A 21,308-nucleotide genomic window follows, 5' to 3' on the forward strand; every position below is an offset into this window, starting at 1 on the left:
AAATTAAATCATTTAATGTGCCAGCTAAAACTTGGCACTTGCCATCTGCCTCTACAAGGATTAAGTCACTAGCCACTGCAGCTGCTGACCTTCAACACAACCTGAAAGGAGTTCAGGGTGGAGATCAGGAATGAGGCACTCTGTGCTCTGGGAAAAAACTGGCAGAATAGGCCTTCAGATAGGTATTTTCAGGAGAAGATTTTATGAGCCTAATTTCTTGTATCTTCTCATATCCAGAAAAGCACTAAAATCATTAACGGTGACATACGTTCCCAGCAACTAGCAGCAAGCCTTTGCCAACATGTGTGCTTGATGACACTATCCCCTTTTGCTAAAATCCTATGTAGACTGACCTGGCCCCTACCTCTTTGGAGCAGTTCCTCAGAGCTATCTGAAATGCTGTCTCCAGGGCTATTGTCCTCATTTTGCCCCCAGTAAAAGTTAACTCACAACTTCCACATTGTGCATTTTTTTTAGTCAACAAATGTGAACGATGAACCAGTGATACTGATACATAGGTTTCATGACGGAGATTGGTCTGTTTTCTTCAGTGCCAAATCTCCTAGAGCCCAGAATAGTGGCTAGCAGGTGAAAAGTGCTCAGATATTGGTTGAACTAATGAATAAGCTAAATGAAATATTAATATATGTATTAGATTTCGAATGTAAGGCCTGACACAAAGTAGCTGCTCTGACATGGAAGGTCGTCTGTATAACTGGCTTCTGGTATTTTCATCTATATGGTCTAAGCAGAGGCATACAGGAATAAAGACACATGTAGAGAATGGACTTGAGGACACGGGGTGTGGGGGAGGGGGAAGCTGGGACGAAGTGAGAGAGTGGCATGGACACACATACACTACCAAATGCAAAACAGACAGCTAGTGGAAAGCTGCCGCACAGCACGGGGAGATCAGCTCGGCGCTTTGTGACCACCTAGAGGGGTGGGATAGGGAGGGTGGGAGGGAGACAAAAGAGGGAGGGGATATGGGGATATATGTATACACATAGCTGATTCACTTTGTTATACAGCAGAAACCAGCCCAACATTGTAAAGCAATTATACTCCAATAAAGAGGTAAAAAAAAAAAATTATATCCGGACAACAGGCCTTAACAGGGACTGTCCCAGCCAAGTTCAGTCGCAGAATCAGCTTATGTCGCAGAATCAGCTTATGTCTATTTATGTTCCAATTTAATTTCTGCATTGCCTCCAAATGCCTTTTTTTTTTTTTTAAGATTTATTTATTATTTATTTATTTTTGGCGGCGGCGTCTTAGTTGCTGCATTCGGGATCTTTTGTTGCGGCACACGGGCTTCTCTCTAGTTGTGGCGTGCAGGTTTTCTCTTCTCTAGTTAAGGCGCAAGAGCTCAGTAGCACTCAGCATGTGGGATTTTAGTTCCCTGACTAGCGATGGAACCGGTGTCCCCTGCATTGTAAGGAGGATTCTTTACCATTGGACCACCAGGGAAGTCCCTCCAAATGCCCTTTTAAACACCACTGAAGCTCTCCAGGCTTTACAGACCCAGGCATTATTTTGAGAAGCACTGTCCTAGTTAGAAGTGAAATCCTCCTTTTTCTGGAACTCTCATACTAGTCACTAGATTGTTCAACTTTGGGGCTTCCTTCAAATGGTGGGATAGAAACAGGACACCTATCCAGCACACAGGTCAATGAATCAGTCTGCACACATCAACATCTGCTTCCTTTTTGACATTCCTGTAACCTGCCTTCACTAATCAAGGTCGTTTTAATTGTTGCTAGCAAAAACTCGCACGCCCTCCAAGCCACACTCAGCCTAAACAAGACGATTGCCGGAGCCGTTTGCCAGGTACTTGGTGTCAGGTCCAGTCCCATGATTCTTACCTGGCCTCAATGCTGGGCCCTCCAACACACACACACATGCAGACACGCACATGAACACAAACATGCACGTGCACACACATGGATACTTTGGCTCCCGAGTGGATCATGGATTGGGGGGCAGAGGTGGACGTGGTGATGCAGGTAGGAGGCATCACAGCAGTTCGGGTGAGAGAGGGTGACCCCTTGGACTAGGGCGGCAACAGCAAAGGAGGGGAGGAGTGGGCAAGTGAGGAGTGGCAGGTGTGAGGTGTATTTTGAAGGTAAAACCAAGAGGAGTTGCTTATGCATCGGACGAAGGGAATTGGGGAAAAGACACCATCAAGGGAGACGCTTGGGACTGGGGCTTCAGCAGATGAGTTGATAGTGGCCCTACAGGACACAGTACGCAGCACTGACTGAAATATCAACCAAAAATAAAACGTGATCGTTTCCGAGATCTTTCCCTCCCAGAGTAGAGGACACCCTAAGAACAGCCCCGTAGCACAGTCCCCTTCTCCCCTATCCTGTCCTCAGGGGAAAAGGGAGGCAGGAGCAGGGCTCCCAGCCACAGCGCCTGAGAATTGCTTGTGAGTCTTCACTACGGATTCTGGGTCCCTCCTTCCCCTCTAACTCAGGAGCTACAGGGTGGCACCAGGAAATCAGTAATTAAGAGAACAAGGAGGGCTTCCCTGGTGGCTCAGTGGTTGGGAATCCGCCTGCCAATGCAGGGGACGGGGGCTTGAGCCCTGGTCTGGGAGGATCCCACGTGCTGCGGAGCAACTAAGCCCGAGCGCCACAACTACTGAAGCCCGCTCACCTAGAGCCCGTGCTCCGCAGCAAGAGAAGCCACCTCAATGGGAAGCCTGTGCACCGCAACGAAGAGTAGCCCCCGCTCACCGCAACTAGAGAAGAGCCCGCACGCAGCAACAAAGACACAACACAGCCAAAAATGAAATAAAATAAAATAAAATAAAATAAAATGAACAAGGAAACCACCCCACCCCCGTGTACAGGTAACCTGAGGACCTGGAGAAAGGGGACAGGGGAAAATGCTGCGGACTCTCTCTTCCAAGCCCCCTTACTTCTGGGCTGGCCACAGGACAGAGGACACAGCGCTGGCCAGTGCAGAGGGACTCGGAGCACGCTCTCTCCGGGAGGGAAGAAGAGTCTCGCGGACCACAGCTTTCAAGCTGGGCTCCGTTTGCACCGTCTGCAACTTGCTTTGCCAGAGCCTGAATTAGTAACCCCTCACATCCAAAACAGACCAGGGGCTGGGGAACAAATGCCTTCATCCTTGGCCGTTTTATTAGTGCCTTGCGATGCTGCATTTCCTTCACCTTAATGGAGCGTGAAATTAAAATACACGGATCCACAAAAACACCTGCCTTTTGTGAACTGGCTCATACTGTTAATTATGTCTCCTAAGGATCCTGCCATACACTTCAGGTTATTACGTCCTTTGTGATTTTAATTACAATTTAATGAACGCATTTACATGGCCTGTCTTAGGACTTTCAACTGAATAATCATCAGCATTAACAACGCTCTGTTCTTTGTTACTTTTCAGAGTCCTTCATTTATCTTTAAATGTAAGTGTTTATATTAAATTTACATTTCATGGTCCAGAATTTTGTCATCATTAACTGAAGTGTAACTCTCTCACTTTCATTCTGCTTGCTATGCAGAGTATGGGGAAAACTGGAATCAAAGAGGTATACGGGCTGCATTGGTGGTTCTTTTTTTAAACAGTAGGTAGCAAAGGCTCCTTTTCCTGCTTTTTTATTTTTGACTTTATTTTGAAAATTACGAAATTTTTAGTTAGATCAGAATATTGTTTAAAATTTTACATGAATTTTGGCTCTGGATTTAAAATGACGTCTCATGAATTGCTATGACTTAGCTTTTAAAGTATCTCACATGTGTTTTCAAAGTTGCTTGTGAGTGTAACTGCTGCAATTTAAAAACATCTGACTTTGGAAGGATGTCACTCCAAGACTTCCCCTCCCCCGACCCCACAACAGGATGGTGGCTCCCTGGCTCAGTGCAGACACAGGTTTGGAAGCACCACAGCTGGAGGGCTGCACTGGGGCTCATTTGATAAGATCTTCACACACTCCCAGGCTGAGCCCGCAGCGGACGTGGCTGATCAAAGACATCCTGATGGTTCCAAGTGGCACACCCAGGGCAGAGCTATGCAGGTGACCACTTCTACAGCCACTCGAGTCTTTCCAAATGCAGTCTGTTCCATGGACTGCTGGAAAGTGACAGTCTTCAGACACCAGAAACGCTTCCCATAGCAGCAGGCCTGGGAATCTGGAGAACCACTTGGTGCGCCTGGTCAGAACTGAACGGCGGGACGCCCGCTGCTTTGAAGAGAACCAGCTGGCCGAGGAGCGGCAGGCTCTGTACTCAGACTAAAGACGGTTCTCGACTGGCCGCTTTTCAACAGTTCGAAGAGCGGAGCAAGAGACAGCATGTTGCTGACTGCTCTGGCGCCTTCTGCCCGCGCCGTCGTGCTGTAACGCCACCTGCCAGAGAGGAGTGGGGACGCGCCGCCACCGCCTGAAGAACCTTTCCAGCACTGGGATCCTACAGGGGAGAAACTCCTACCTGGAGGCTGCTTCTTACTCCATCGTCACCCAGCCGTTCCCTTGAAAGGATACGGCAGCCAGGGCCCTCAGAAAACTGCAGTGACCCCCTCCCCATACTTGGAATCTTTATTTTCATCGTGTTTGGTGGAAGCCTATGTGTGAGCTTATTCATCTCATTTCCTTCTAGATTCAACGATTCAAAAAGCCCTGGAGATACTAAGGCTGTATCTCCAAGTTGCAACTCCATTTCAGAGACATAAGCTGTGGTTGACTGTTCTGAAAGTTCTCAGCCTTTGCCCTCAGGCTCAGCATCTAGAATGACCACAGCCAGAGCTGGCGTTGGGCTGCCTCCTCACCCTGGCGGCGGATGTGAGACTCACTGCGGCCCCGAGTGACTTGTGCACTGAACGGGCAACGCCACGTCTTCCAGGTGGGACATTTTATTATGCTTTACAACCATGAAATCATAGGACGGTGGCTGTGATAGAAAACATTTCAGATGCAGGAATTGACCAAGCTGCGCCCGCCCACCCTTGCAGCCTCCTTCCAAACCCACAGGTCTCTCAGAGAATGTTCCTGGGTCCTTCCCTTGCAAACTCAGGAGAGCTGAAAGTAGACATTTAAAGTAGCAGGAACACCGTCGGCAAAATGGAAGCAGAAGGATAACTTGGAGAAACAATTGATGAGGAACACACTACAGAAAACCTCTTCTACTGTGTTATGATAGGTGGTGGAGCATGGCCTGGGCTCAGCGTCCCTCCTCCGAGGTCCCAGTCATACGGGGCCCTCGGTGATCCCCTCAGGGGGCAGGCTGGGTGCGCTGTCGGCCGTGGGCCTCTCATCTTTCTTCAGCGACGGCGGGACTCGTAGACTGACGTAGGGTTTGTGACAAGCTGTGTTGGCCAGAGGCGGGTAGTGCTGTCTGTAGCAAATGTAGGCAAAAATGAGGCCAATGACTCCACCAACAAAAGAATCTAGGACAGAAGAGCAAAACCGGGAGGAACGCGTTACGATTCATTCAAACGTGGCCAGTTATGTTTTCCAGAAAGCACTTTTCCTACCGGCTGCAATGACTGGTTTGCTGATTGGACCCCCTGAAAGACTAAAGGAAAGAGAAACCTCACTGGATCTATAGATCTTGCGGCTTCCGCAAACTCTTATCATTTTTAGAACTTAAACATCCCTTTTAAGTGTGTACTTGAGTCTTCTCTTTATATAATATGCAGCTGAACACAGCATGAACTCAGATTTGCATTCTTGATTTTGAAAATCAATTCTAAATTCTGGAAGAATTCCGGCCATCTCCATGGGATCTGGATACCCTCGGGGGCTGTCAATTCTTTTCCTTTAGCAAGTTCCCACTGGACTCCTGCAATGCTGCCGGTGCACCACAGAAACCCAGCGGGCACGCTGGCCTCTGCCTCACAGTCAGCGATTTCCCAGGGATGAAATGAAACTCCTGAGTCACAAAGTGAATGAAACATTTTATGATACACCAGGATTGGCAAACTCTACAGTCCCGGCGGGAGGGGCCCAATGCCTCCAAAAAGCTGCAGATTTTATCCAGTTGGAGGGCGCTGGGGGGGCAGACAAGGCAGGAGAGGGTATCTGCAGGTGAAACAGGTCCCTTCACCACCTCTATGGCGGCCCCTTGCCAAAAAGGGCATTCAGCTGGTTCCCAGTAGAGACCCCATGAAAGCAGCCCATCCCAACAATCTTCACTGTGTGTGTTTGTGTGTGTGTGTGCATGTGTGTGTCGTGTGCATGCATGCCCTTTAAACTGACTATGGGTTATTCTTGCCAAAAAGATCCTAAAATAATGGAAGACCTCCCCTGACAAGAGAAACTTTGCACTCTCATGAAGGTCGCAGCCAGGCTGAACTGTCATCCTCCATTTGGGGGTTTCCACTTTCACCTTCATTACCTTGTTGAATCGCCCACACCTGCTATGGGCAGGAAGCATCAGCCCCACTTTACAGAAGAAATTCAGGCTCAGAGAGGCCAACAGAACCTTCCACGGCCCCACCCCTTGTTAATGATGGTACTGGCCTTGAACTCTGGTGTCCCGACTCTGACCTGCACTGCTTCTCGGGGCTGTGCTCGAACCCTGGCAGGTTCATCCCAAGCTTTCTGTTGTCCCAGCTTTCAGAACACAGCAGGCCATGACTGAAGGGCAGTGCACCTGGGTTCAGATGGGGGACAACAGCTTTCCTTTACCAGTGCCGAGGATGTTAAGTCTCCAGACCCTTCCCAGTAAGCAACACACTGTGTACTGACCTCAGTTTAAGTCACAAGCTGACTCTCCTGTGTCCCCTGCAGGGGAATTTGGGGTGGCTATCAAAGAAATATATCTTCCAAGAAAACAAACTGTTCAACGCTTAGATATCTGCACCCCACTTATCAGCCCTTTTGCGATAGGTATTCTGGCTCCATCTAGAATAACTGGGATCATTTTTGAGGAAAAAGACAATATTTTGGTATTTTATTATCTTTTGAAGAATTGCTTCTACCTTCAGCATTTTTACTAGACTAAGAGTAAAATGTTTAAAATCACTATAATAAATAGCTTTAAGCTCTTTTAAATAAATATAGTAATTTAGTGCATGTAATTTTATTTATAAACAGCATCAAAACAGGTAAGGAACACAGGCATTTCTATGATGGCAGAATGAAGGTCCACTGTGTGCAGAACACGTGCCCAGACCCTGCTCTGGCACCTGAGGGTGGACACAGCTGCTAGTGATGGTTTCCCAAGTGCAGATATTGGGTTGGCCAAAAAGTTTGTTTGGGTTTTTCCATAACATCTTATTCCATAACAATAGATGAGGTTGTCCGCCTTATTAGATGCCTTCCCACTGCTCTTAGGGACTTGATTAAGCCCCTACGGCCTTCAAAGCCACATACCTGGTCCTGCCGACCTCCCAGCCATCCCCGTCCCCTCACTCTGCTGCAGCCACTGTCTTCCTTCTGTTTCTCCAATATGTCTGCTTCCTCCCCCTTCTCCCCTTCAATCCTGGGAATCCCTTCCCTTCATCTCACCTATTCAATTTCTACTCATCCTTCCAAGCTCAACTCAACATCCTTGTGCAAGGATGCATCACCTGACCTCCAGACTAGACCCTGTCTCCCAGGGACACACTTTCATTAGCCCCCGGGGGATAAGAATGGCAAATAGTACCGAGCTGTGCAATGATGTAATGTTTAACACTGGACTCTACACTCCACCAGGGCAGGGGCTCTGTCTGGGTCACTGGCTGTTGATTCCTCAGTGCCTGGAACAGCACTTTGCTCACCTTACGCAGAATTAAGTTGGCGGAAGGAAGTGGATGAATGAATACGTGCACAGCAACTGGGGGCTAGATTCTGGTTACTGCCCTGTGGTGTCCTGTGTGGGCCCCGTTCCCCTCTCTGGGCCTCAGTTCCCTCATTAGGAGCAAGTGCGTGGCCACTGAGAGGTCTTCTCATGTGAGTGTCCCAGGAATTTGGTCCCCAGGGTCAGCCTACTGAGACTGCCTTCAGATCATTTGGAAACTGCCAAGGCATATTCAGAAAGTAGGTCCTATCCTTGATTGGGATAACACATCTCTTACAAACAAAGGTCATTCTAACAGGTCAGAGAATGAACAACTGTAGCTACTTCCTCCCCACAGGAGTGCAAACACGGTGCGACTGTGGCCACCACCTGGCAGAAAAGCGAGGAAAACAGATTAGTGGCCACTCAGCCCTGGTGAGTAGCCTCCAAGGTAGGAGGGGAGGAGAGGACCATCGGAGAGACATCAGTGAGACCCAGGGGCCCATCCTTGCTCCCAGAGCAGGCATCTGGGGCCATGGTAAGGTATCCAGCATCTACTCTCACCCCCGGCCTAAGAATCCTCCCAGCTGAGGAATCCTCGACAAAGACACTGCAGTCCTGACCAGGGCAAGTCTCTGCACCTCGGAGCCTCAGTCTCCCTAGCTCTCAAATGCAAATCTCAATATCCACGTCATTGAGTCGTGACAATGATTTAATGAGAACTGCTTCTGAGCAGTATATCCCAGAGCACAACACAAAACAAGACCTTAAAATACATTGTCTAAGAAAACAGTGTCTATCGCTGTTACTCTGTTCCTCTCCGGCACTACTGGGGGCTTTCTACTCCTTCCCCACCCTTCTTCTCACACACCAACTCAGCCGTCTACAGTTGTCATCTCTTCAGCATGGCCAAACTTTCATAGCATTTTAAATAAACACGTGAACTTAAAAAACATTTGTCACCCAAGAAACTGGAAAGTGATGTGTACTATGAATTCCTCAATGGAGTCACGAGGCATAATTAATGCGATTAAATCAAATTCCTTAAATTGAGAAACTCTTCACACAGCCTGTGGCCAGCAGCCTGTGACATGTGCCAGGGCTTTTTCCAGTTCAAGGTCTTAGAGTCACACTATTGTTTCGTTTTTCCAATAGCCCCAGAGAACAGCCCCACAGGGTGTTACTTTTATTAGTATCTGAAATGATCCAGGACAATTGCATTTAAGCCATTGACTACTGAATAGACCACACAGCAAAACCTACAAATAATGCCATTTGACTTCCTATTTTCTGTGACAAGGCATTTTATTAGGTGCATCACTGACCAAAAGACATCATATCATTCTGAGTATATGTTCCCCAGGCTGACTGGTGCGGCAGCAAGCCAGAGAATGGTGATTGCTGCCAATGTTGTTTTCCCATTTAATCAGAGTAAAAAGTGGTATCATAGGTGCCACCACAGTTATCAGAAGTAACCAGGGCAATGAAAGGTCTAGCGAAGGCGCCTTCTCAGCAAAGTCATCCGGGGCTTTGTTTATCACAAAGGTGGTGAACAAGATTTACAAAATGACTTACTTTATGAGAGAGAATGCCACCAAGTGCCACTTGATGAAATCACATTCACATTCTGTAGAGCGTGTGCTGACAGAAAAGCAGGCAGGGGACAAGTGGGCCTTTATTAGGGAAAGAAACTACTTGGGATTGACTTCACCCCAAATATGGTAGCGTGGGACAGGGTGGGGCTGGGATTCAACGGGGGAACATGTGGAGCTCCGTGTCCCCGGGGTACACACGCTGCAGTCTCCTCACTCAGCCTTCATGTCATTCATCCATCACGTATGTTGCATGGGGATCAGGTGTCAGGCGTGATGCCCGGTCCTAGGACACGGGGCTGAACAAAACAGACATGTTCCCAGTCCTAGGGGAAGTGACAGTCTTACCAGTGAGCTGCAGCTATAGTGCACGCCATGAGGGAGAAGGTGGGTCTGTGAGATCAGCCAGCAGAGTGGCCTGGTTTGTCTGGACCAGTGGAGTTTCACTGAGGACAAGACCCACCGGCCAGCCCTGCAGGATAACCACGTGTGAACCCGGGGGTGGCGGAAGTGGAGGCAGGGAGGACAGCGCAGTCTTCTAGGCAGGGGAAGGAAGGGGCGTGGCAAGTTTGAGAAACTGAAGGAAGGTCCATCTTCTCTCAGGGGGTGGTGACATTATAAGTCTATAGGACGTAAGTTGACTAGGCTTCTGGTGTGGGCTGGAAAAGAAGGGTGTTCCACGTCCCCTCAGCCTGGACCAGGGTCCCCACTGGCTCTCTGGGCTGCTGTCTGTGCACCTCTCAGCCCACATCTATCTCTCGGTGTTGACTCCCTCCTTGACTGCCTCACCTTCGTTTCCCCAGAGCCCAGCAAACATTCAGTAAATGTTTGCTGAACTGAGATGCACTGAACAACATTTACAAGATGCACTAAAGAACAGACACCACCAGCCACAAAAGGCCACATATTGTGTGATGCCCGGAATATGCAATGTCCAGAAGAGGGAGATCCAGAGAAAGAAAGTAGATTCATGGCTGCCAGGGGCTGTAGTGGATGGAAGATATGAACATTTTCTGGAATTAGATGGTGGTGATGGTTGCACAACTCTGAAGATACTAAAAACCTTTGAATTGTGCACTTTAAAAGGGAGAATTTATGAATTATGAGTTATGAATTATACCTCAACAAAGCTATTTAAAAGGGGAGGTTAGAATCAACACCTAGTATGCTCCAATGGTAGTAGAAAGAGAGCTAGACTTTGAATCAGGCAACCTGGATTTGAATCCTTACCCATCAAATGGGCATGACCCCAACCCCTTCTCATGAGGTCAAAGGACAGGAAAGGGTCTCATGGAGTCTGGCCTACTGAGGTGCCAGCCCTGTTCACCTGCTCTGACACAAACAAGCAGAAAGGCTTCTGAAGATGTGCTGTCAAGTCCTTGGGAGGAACACATCCCTCTCTGTTGCCACGGCAACATCCAACATCACTCAGCTGGTGTGACTTGGGACCCTGTGTGCCTTGGGCTCTACGACCCAAGACTCTAGGGTAAATATCAGCTCTGGATAACTCAACAACCTCACATGATTGTTTCTGTTCTTTTTATTCTACTACTAATGAAGCGTCCTGTTTTTGTGACTTTGAGTTTCTATAAAAGAACTTACATAGCACAGAGAATGCACAATCCACCTGGTACACTGTAAGCTGGCAGGGCAGTGCCAAGTCTGTCTACCTCAATACTGTGCCTCCATCAGAGAATGCCTGGCATACAGGCAACATAATGAATGAGTGAATGGATGAACTGTAAAGTTCACTTCTTTTGTTCCTTTTTGAAGAGAAAGAACTTGCAAAGAATAATTTTAGTAAAACCAGTGTATAGAAAAAATGATACTAGTAAGAAAGGAATATGATTTAGTCAAAATCATTCATTCATTCATTCCACACATATTTATTGAGCACTGTTATGCATCAAGAATTGTTCCTCCAAAAGATACGCTGAAGTCCTAACCCCCAGTACCTCAGAATATAGCCTTATTTGGATATAGAGTCCGTACAAAGATGAGCAAGTTAAAATCAGATCAGTAGAATGGGCTCTAATCTAATATGACTGGTGTCCTTATAAAAAGGAGAAATTTGGACACAGGGACAGACACACACGGAGGGAAGATGATGTGAAGAAACACAAGGAAAATACCATGTAAAGATGGAGGCAGAGACTGGAATTATGCTTCCATAAGCCAAGAAATATCTGGGGCTAATAAGCTGGAAGAGGCAAGGAAGGCTCTTTCCTGTACAGGTGTCAGAGGGAATGTGGCCGGCCAACACCTTGATTTTCCACTTCTAGCCTCCAGGACCATGAGACGATTTCTATTCTTCCAAGCCTCTCAGTTTGTGGAACTTTGTTACAGCAGCCCTAGGAAACTAACACAAGTACCTACTAAGTGTCATGCCAACAAAAGAGATACAAATCCCTGCACAAAGAGAGAGTATATTCTAGTACAGAGCTCAGCAAACTATGTGCACCATTCATTTACATGCTGTCTATAGCTGCTTTCACGCCACCATTGCCAACTCGAGTAGCTACAACAGAGACTGTATGACCCACATAAAGCCTAAGACATTTACTATCTGACCTTTTACAGAAAAAGTTTGCAGACTCCTACTCAAGTAGATAAGAACAGACAATAATCAATACTAAGAAATGACTTAGTTTGTCAGACAGTGGTAATAAATGAGCAAAGGTGATTGTCAGACGGTGGTAATAAATGAGCAAAGGTGATTGTCAGACGGTGGTAATAAATGAGCAAAGGTGAGAGCCACAGGGAGTGTGGTGGACGGGCTGCGATTTCAGCAGAATGGTCACCTAAGACGGCCTCACTCGAACTAAGATTAGGAGGGGGAAGGGAAGGAGCCACACACACATCTGAGAGAAGAGCATTCCAGGCACGGGAGAGAGCCAGTGCAAAGGTCCTGAGGTGGGAAAGCACTGGCAGGAACAAGGAGGGGCAGTGCAGAATACTAACAGGGAGGCAGGAACTGAGGGACCAGATCTTAATGCCACTGCAGGACCTGGGCTTTGACGCTGACAGCAATGGGGGGTCACCAGGCGCTTTTCGCGGAGGTGAGGCACCACATGTGACAGGGCTTTAAAGGCTCGTTCTGGCTGCAGTGTGAGGGGCAAAGGAGGAAGGAGGGAGAATGGTAGCAGGGCTTCAGCAATAACCCAGGCAACAGGTGAGGGTGGACTACAGTGGGAAGAGGAAGTTGGATTCTGGAACTATTCTGAACATAGAGCCAACGGAAGAAACCAGAGAAAATCACAGAAAACAGAGGGGAGCATTCCCTGGAATAAATGAAGCCAGGTTGTCAATGAGACTTGGGAGCAGCCAAAACCTATCTTCCCTGGGAACTGAGAAATGAGGGACGCCAGGGCAGAGGGCAGAGGGCAGAGGGCCTGGCTGAGAAAGCCTCTCCTGAGGCCCAAAGCTCCCTGTCCAGTGGGTTCTGATTAAAAGGCAGGGGGCGGCCTGGGGCTGCAGACCACTCGAGCCCTCCCTCGGGGATGCCCTGGGTATGAAGGCAGAGATGGGCAGACTCACGGGTAGTCAAGGCTCAGAGGCCCCCAGACCCCAAGCAGCACTTGGCAGCTGAAGACAAATGTGAATGCAGACCCCACCCCCCGGGACAGCTGACTGCAAAGGGAAGATGAGGGGAGATCAGTTCACTCAGGACGGAGGATCTCGGAGTGAGAATCTCAGCGCTCTTGTTCTATGTAAGGCTGGTGGGTTTTGGTGGGAACGATGGTTTCGTTCCAAAGTCTCCTTGTCAAGTCACTTCATTTAGAAAATTTAGAGATTGCTTCTGAGAGCCCAAGGGAGGGAGGCCTGGTGAACAGTGTGTGTCCCTCAACTGTGTGCGTGTGCGCGTGTGCGTGTGTGCGTGCGTGTGCACGCGTGTGTGCTGCATGTGTGCATGTGCTGCGTGTGTGCGCGCACGTGCGTGTGTGTGTGTGTGTGTGTGTGTGTGTGTGTAGGGTGAACGTGGGGGGAGAGGAGGGAGCAGTGTGTCCCTCAACTGTGTGCGTGTGCGCGTGTGCGTGTGTGCGTGCGTGTGCACGCGTGTGTGCTGCATGTGTGCATGTGCTGCGTGTGTGCGCGCACGTGCGTGTGTGTGTGTGTGTGTGTGTGTGTGTAGGGTGAACGTGGGGGAGAGGAGGGAGCAGCCTCTACCTGGCTTTTTAGCGTGGCTCATGTACAGTCGGGCGCAGTGTCCCTGTCCCCAAACACCCCATCTGCAGAGACTGGAAACTACACATAAATTCATCTCACATCACAGACCCTTCACAGCCCAGTCAGAGAAACCTGGCAAAGGCAATGGCACCATCTTGAAATTTTCAGCCCAGTCAAGCATGGTATCTGTGACTGACATGGATGCGTTCCAGCCTCAGGCTGGGTGGAAACAAATGACTGCTTTCTCCCTTGAGACATGGTTTTCTGGATTATATTCAGAGGGAGGTGCTCTTTCTTATGACGAAACACTACACAGGCACTCAGGGCTGCTTAAAATGACCTATGATTAGAGAATCAGTGTTGGTTGGAAGGCTCCCCGAAAGCTGGAGTCACACAAGGAAAGCCTGGACCCAGATACAGGGATTTGAGGGCAGAGGCAGCTCCTTATTATGTCCATTAATGGAGAAAAACAACACACTCCTGCCACTTCCAGCTATAACTGCCCACTGACTGGAAACCACACACACACAAGGCTGTGAGTTGGGGCAGAAGAGGGTTCAATGAGGTGCTCTGTTCTTTCTGTGTGTTTTTCTCTACAGATGTTCTTCCCAGCATGGAAATTCCACAGGTTTTAACTCTGAAAACACACAGTTAATCACAAAGGTAAGCTTCTTTGTGAAGCACTGGCCCTGTGGTCGGCATCACCCATGGACTCTCTAGCTTCTGGTTGACCTGAAAGCCAGCATGTCACAAAGACGTGGAGAATCTTAGCCAGATAAAGATTTCTTATCCAGCCAGTGGTTTTATTTCTGAAGAGGTCCTGCTAAGTGTTTCGGTGCCCCTCCAGACCATGGCCTGTGCCCTCCATTTTCCTCACTTAATAAAACAACAGACTTGTGTGTTTGGAGTGGAGCTGGAAAGGCAGAAAAGACCAGAAGGGCGTCGATAACAGAAAACCACTATGAAAATGAACAGAGCAAAGTGCTTGAGATTATGGGCTATTTACTGTATATGAACATGTAATCGAGTAATTGGATATCCTTCCACATCAGGCGCAGTTGCTTAAATCAAAATTGGAATGGAGTCATAAAAATCTCATAATATTAATGTTGTTAACTAAAGTCTATAATGAGAGGTTCTCAGGTTGTGCTGCTGCCTATGGGTCTCCCCGTGAATTCTCATCATAACAGATGACCCCCGCCCATGGTCACTGGACACCTCAGTCCACCAAAGAACAACAACTTATTAATCTCGGTTGGGCATCCTGCCTCAAACATCCACCTGCACAGCAGTCGAAGGCCTCACTATCCATCCCTTCTCCAAGCTGGAAACCTTGGAAGCCTCTTTGATTACTCCCTTAATAAATGAGTGTTGAATGAATAAAATTTTCCACTCACTGAACATTGTGTCTTCTTAACACGTAATAAGGGAAAGAAAGATGGAGCTGAGATGTGGCTACAGGTCAGGCTTTCTCAATCTCAGCAACAGACATTCGGGGCTGTGGGGAAGGTGCTATCTTGTACACTGTAGGATGTTTAATAGCATCCCTGGCCTCCACCTACTAGATGCCAGTAGCAACCACCACAAACACCACCTCTACTTGTGAAGATGTCTCCAGTCATTGCTAAATGTTCCCTGGGAGGTTCAGTTGCCCCCATTGAGACCACTGGTATAGACAGTGACGGATGGCCTTGTAAAGGGGAATTCAGGTGAAATGAGCCTGACTCAGAGCCCATTAGAGGATCCAAGGAAAGGCACACTCCACTCCTGGCTGACTCCAGGGTACAAACTGAACAGACGATGGCACAGCTGAATGGATAGTTGGGCCACATCCATGACCTGTACCAACTGAGGCACATTCAGTTTTGGCTGCAGGAGTCTACCATGATGCAATTTTGGTTTGCCCCCCCATCCCAAGTATGGGCCTAAACATCACTGATCATAGATTCCCTTGCTTTGCTTTCCCATCAGCCCACAGAGCATTAATATTCTCCCTCTACTGCTCCAAGTTCCTTTCTGTGCCAGTTGGATAGAATGGGTGTGAAGCCCTGTTGCCAGCAGGCCTCGAGTGCACCAGCTGCATCAGAAGTCCAGCATCTCCCCAAAGCCAAGAGCTGTGATCCTTCATCCTTTCATGACGCACCAGCCACAGCTCGGTAATGAGGAACAAAAGAGCATTTAATAGAGGCCAACCTCACGTCTTAGGTTTTCAAGACAAGATCACTACACAAAAGCTCTTACTACCTTCCAAGATGAAGCCAAAATCTCTTCAACTCTAAAACCGTTAATCATTTCTCAGATCCTAAGTGGCTGAATAAAAGTGGAAACCAGGGATTCACAGCTTACAAACAGACCATGTTCCAAAAGCATGTCCACCTCGAAATCAGTGGTTTGGGAAACCCACACACCCTTCTTTAGAAACGATGCACTGAGCAACGACAATACCGATTCACATTTGTGCAATACATTTTCATTTACAAAGTACACTCAGATCCATTATTTCATTCAGTCTGTGAAACGGCTCTGGGAAATATTGGGGGATTATTGTTCCCATGTTCAGAAGAAGAAACTACAGTTTACAAGGATAAATGAGAAGCAGTCCATGAAATGCCATCTAGCCCATTACAGTTCTCATGGGGAAATGCTCTAATCATATGCGCCACAATGATTCTGTTGGAAAATATTCCTAGTTCCAAGGATGCAATGGTTATGCCCTTGTGCTGCTGGCTCAGCGATCCTCTCCCTGCCCCCCTCTCATTATGTGGCCTCATATATCCAGAACTTCATCCAAGTCACTGATAAAAGCAGAGAACAAGGGAGGGCTCAGGGTCCAGCCTATGGGCCTCGAGTGACTGCCCCCATCAGCATGGCCTCAAGACCCCGATCAGTGCTTGATGCCTCCACCTGTCCAGCGCATCAGCCTCCCTTTCCCCCTTCGCCCCCCAGGCTGAAGGTGGAGGCTCATGACACCCAGAGCGTGAGTTCCAGGAGGGTGGAGGGTGGAGCTGAGGCCAGAGAAGGCCGCCGGAGAAGGTGGGGCAAAGGCACCTCCAGCTAGCAGTTCCCTCACCTCTAGCCTCCACTGCCACCTCACTGCTACTGGAACACCAGGGAAGAGGTGAGAAGAGGGCGGTCAGAAAAGGGGGAGGAGGGGAATGGCGCCGGCTGACAGCAGGAGGACAGGAAAGGAAGAGCAGGTGGAGGCCACAGACCAGTCGTGGAGGCCATTCGTCCAGGGAAGCTGGATTAGGCACACTTAATTCAGTGCGTTTGCTGAAAGCTGACACAGTGGAGCTCTCCATGGTAATTCTCAGACTTCATCAGAATGAACAAACTGGCTTGTTAACAATGCAGATTCCTGGCCGCCACTCCAGACCCACCCCCAAGAATCCAGTTCCTAGCTCAGAGTGGCCTGACCCAGGTGATCTGAGGGTCGGCCTTTGGGAGACACAGCCCTAGACCCTGCGCTCCTGGAGGCCACACGTCCTGTGGACATCGCCTCTGCCTCTGCTCCCTTTCTCGCTGTGGCCGATGCTCCTGTGGTCCAGTCAAGCTGAGAGCTGCAGCTGATCTGCAGAGGGGCATGGCACGGTTTAGTTTTATTCCAGGAACAAGCCCCTCACTTGTTCTGTGTTATTTTGACTTTGCACAGATACCCCAGGACTGACACATACAGGAAAGCCTCACTCAGCCTTGCAGTGGCTGCTGGCATCCATCCCTGGGCTGGACATCTCCCTGGGCTGGACACGGTGACAAATACGTCCTTGTGGGATGGATCTGAGATGTGAAAGGAGCCAACCACCACTTGGCGTCGAGTCTGAGATGGAGGCAAGGGATCCAGCAGGGAAGTCCCATCTGAGTCTGTGACTGAGGGCCTGCCATCCTAGCAGGACGTGAGGGGTCTACTTGAGCATGAAGGAGGGGGAGGAGCTCCGATTCTGTCCCCAGCAAGGACAGTATGAAGGCCAGGACTCACCTGAACAGGTGCATTTTCTTTAAAGCTGTGTCTGCTCTGTCATTTCAGCCTACTCTGGCTTCTCACAGTGGGCACTTACCTGTCCCCAGTAGGTGCACATCTCCCCGCTTCCCCGCGGGAGAGAGGCAGACGGCACGAGGACTGGGGGGGCCCCAGGCAGGAACTCACCTTGCCAGTGATGCTTGTAGTCGCACATGCGGGACAGGGCGATCATCATGGCACAGTACAGGGGCAGGATGGCAGCACAGAGCCGCCAGCTCTTCCCCCGCCCACTCTCGGTGAAGCAGTGCAGCTTGCCAGCCAAGTAAAACGTCGTGAAGCCAAGTCCTGAAAAGGCAACTGCCGAAGAGAAACAGCAGGTGTTACTCTAGTAGATGGGAAGCAGCAGGGACACAGGGCACCCTGAGCATTCTGTCTGCCATCTTGCACACTCCCAGGGCCAAGGCCATGTTGGCACCAGGCACCACCTAGGCAATCTGTGCTCTTGCTAGAACCACGTTGGTATGAGAATGAGAATAGGTCAACAAGGATAATGACCTTCCAGGCTTGCATGTGATCAAAATCTATTCTATTTCATTCATTCATTCATTCATTCATTCATTAAACAATGACTTAATGGGTGTCTACTGTGTGCTAGACAGGCACTGATCAAGGTGGGGGGAATAAAAAGGTGCCTGAGTCTATATCTGGTCTCAAGGGCCTCACGGTCTGATTGAAGGTCATGGCCACGCTAATAGAGAGTTTTAATACAATGTGTTGAGTTCTACAAGAAAAAAGAGTGCATGCAAAACAAATGACTGTGATGACAGCATAGCTTTGAAGGGAGAGGGAAAATAAGGAATTTTTGGCTTGGTGGCACTCAGTAAAGCTGGAACAGCAAGTGCTGTGGAGAAGTGAGTTTGACAGAGAAGCCAATAATGACAAATTCCTTATTTTCTCTTACAAATTATGGTTATTAATTTTTAGAATTGCAAAGACAACTCATAGCTGTGCTGAATCCATTGTCAAAAGTGTGGAGTCTGGGGTAGTATGTGAACCCCAAGCTTTCCATCCAGTCAGGTTTAAACCACAGTTGAACTCAGTGAGTAAGGTGGGTCTTCTGTGGGCTTAGAACAACGGTCCTCAACCCCGGCTACACACAGAGTCACCTTTAAAACCTGGGAAGCTTTCAAAACTACTGGTAGCCAGGTCTCATTGTCAGACCTTCTGTTTGCACTGGTCTGGAGTGGACCTTAGTGGTGTGCGTGCGTGCGTGCCTGTGTGTGTGTGGACTCCCCAGGTGATTCTATTTTTTTAAATAATTATTTACTTATTTATTTATTCTTTTTTTTTTTTTTTGGCTGCGTTGGGTCTTCGTTGCTGCACGTGGGCTTTCTCTAGTTGCGGTGAGCAGGGGCTACTCTTCACTGCAGTGCGCGGGTTTCTCATTGTGGTGGCTTCTCTTGTTGTGGAGCACGGGCTCTAGGCGCACGGGCTTCAGTAGTTGTGGCACGTGGGCTCAGTAGTTGTGGCTCGCAGGCTCCAGACGCACAGGCTCAGTAGTTGTGGCACACGGGCTTAGTTGCTCCGCGGCATGTGGGATCTTCCCGGACCAGGGCTCGAAGCCGTGTCCCCTGCATTAGCAGGCAGATTCTGAACCACTGCGCCACCAGGGAAGCCCTCCCCAGGTGAGTCTAATGGCAGCCAGGAGTGAGTTTAGATGCTTTTGTTGAAGGCAGGGGCTACAGCTCCCACCTTCTCTGGACACCAGCCTATTCAAAACTTTCCTCTTGACGAGAAAATACTCCTGAGGCCTGAGGGGCAGAGCTCCTAGGTAACCAGCCCGCACAGTGATTCGGTAGATTTGGTAGACTGGGTCTAATGCCATAACACCAAGGACTTTAAGAGACTGTCTGAAACCTGAGCAGCGGCCTCGGCATCAGTGAGTTTGTCACAAATACAGAATGTCAGACCCACCCCAGACCTACTGAGTTAGAATCCGTATTTCACCAGATCCACAAGCGAGCTGCGTGTGCCCCGAAGTCTGAGAAGGTCTGGCCTACAGTACCTTCATCCTCTTTATACAACATCTCTGAGAGTCCATCTTCAGGAAATAATACAAAACTATGGAGAAATCTAGAAGATATTCTGCTCAAAGTTATTTATAATTACGGGAAAATGTAAAGATAAAGAACTGGGATATTTCCATTCAATGGATTATGATGCAACCATGAAAATTATTGTGATTATGTAGCACTACAGACAATACTTAGGACACAATGTTAAGAGAAAAAAGCAAGAGCCTAAATTGTAGGTTCAAGATGATCATGGTTATAGTACATAAAAATGAATAACCTGCAACTCTAACAAATTATCTCTGATAATGATGTGTCTTCGTAAACGGGATTCCCCAAGCATGAACACAAGCTGATACCAAAGCAGAACGTTTTCAGCATTCAAATTAAACAAGGGAACGGAGTTTTGTTTTTTTTTAAACAGGATATTAAGCCAGGTTTATCTCAGGAATAAAAATGAAGCACTTAAACATTTTTGAAGAATGATTTGTACTCAAACAGGAAAGCACTGCCAACATATATTGAATATTCTGTTTAAAGTAAAACTTTGCGCAAAACTGCATTGCCCAGGCCTGTTCTAGATTGTTTGCTATGATGAAGGGTATTAGATGATTCACAGGGTGCCCAAAGCGGCCCCATTTGGCCACCACCCTCCTAGCAAGTGCAACGGGCTCTTAATTGCCCATCCTCACCCACTTTGCTCTGTTTCTGCTCTCCGTTCACACTCTGCCCTGAGGTAATAGAGTGGGCGAGGGCTGGACACTTGGCTCTGGTGGGTACTGGCCTCATTCTGAGCTCTTACAGGAGGAGTAATGGACTTCGTTCAAATCTGACAGTTTAGCAGCCTACCCACCTAATTACTGCTACTCCATTTATATAAGCGTCTTGAGCATCCATGGATTTTGGTATCTGTGGGGCTCCTGGTACCATTCCCCGAAAGATTTTGAGGGATGACTGTACACTGAATGTGGCGAGCCTAAAAGATGTGCCCTGGGGCTTTGTAGGGTTATGGATGAAAGTTTCCAAGATATGAATCAGAGGAGAGGCAGCCCTGCGTGTTGCCAAGTTGTCATCTCTTGGGAAAACATTAAAAAGAAGGTCAATGAGCGTAGGGTGGATGTTGAGCAGGAATTTGTATGTGTCCCCATAAAAAGTGGTTTGGAGACTTTAAGACATATGAGTCCTGGCTCAGCAGCCAACAGCCTTGAGCCTCTGGGCATAGTCACAAGATGGACAAGAGAAGGGGCCGCTGAAAGCCCTCCAAGGTCAAGTCCTGGGGCAGGTGGTTTGAGGCCAGACCCTCAGCCTCCACCGGGTCACCTGCTTGCCCCCAGGAACTCAAATTTGGCCAGTTCTGACAGTGGAGGCTGTGGCTCATTCTTTGGAGAGCAGGTAAAGCATATTCTCTCCCGCTCAGTGGGACCCGCGCTGCAGTTCCTCCAAAATGGAGAAGCATCTACTTCTTTGAAAAGGAGGAGGGATTCAAAGGCATTTTAAAGGCTGAGTTCAACAGCCTAGATCAGCAGCAGCCAGTCTCACATCCGATTGGGCCTCCGGGCAGCATGTTTAAAGCAGCACTGTGCACCCTTGTCTAGCTGACATGATAGACTCTGATTCCATGCTAAACCTTATGCTTGTCACTTTCTCACTGATACTCCCACAGTTATTGAACCAGCATGATGTCCTTTGGTAAAGGGCTTCTGAGGCACTTCCTTCTGGCCCAGGAGGCAAGTCCCAGCTGTGGGCAGCTCAGGTGCTTTGTCAAAATTCCTGCTTTCCCAAATACCAACTG

The 21,308-nt window shown here is 48.5% G+C and overlaps 1 protein-coding gene across 10 annotated transcripts in view; it reads right to left on the reverse strand.

The window, feature by feature from the left end:
• The window catches only part of PLPP4 (phospholipid phosphatase 4), a 440,221-nt gene that overhangs the window by 87,348 nt on the left and 331,565 nt on the right, over window positions 1-21,308 (reverse strand). For 8 of the 10 annotated variants that reach the window (XM_061192616.1, XM_061192623.1, XM_061192632.1 and 5 more), the window contains 2 exons: window positions 17,631-17,801; window positions 3,920-5,409 (listed from right to left, as the gene is read on the reverse strand). In XM_061192616.1, coding sequence (XP_061048599.1) covers window positions 5,210-5,409; window positions 17,631-17,801 — 371 coding nt within the window. In that variant the 3' untranslated portion in view covers window positions 3,920-5,209. Of the gene's footprint in view, window positions 1-3,919; window positions 5,410-17,630; window positions 17,802-21,308 lie in introns of those variants that run through there. The other 2 variants (XM_061192675.1, XM_061192677.1) reach the window with 2 other exon arrangements.

This window comes from Eubalaena glacialis, chromosome 1 (assembly GCF_028564815.1).
Source record: "Eubalaena glacialis isolate mEubGla1 chromosome 1, mEubGla1.1.hap2.+ XY, whole genome shotgun sequence".
In the NCBI taxonomy this organism is placed as follows: Eukaryota; Metazoa; Chordata; class Mammalia; order Artiodactyla; family Balaenidae; genus Eubalaena; species Eubalaena glacialis.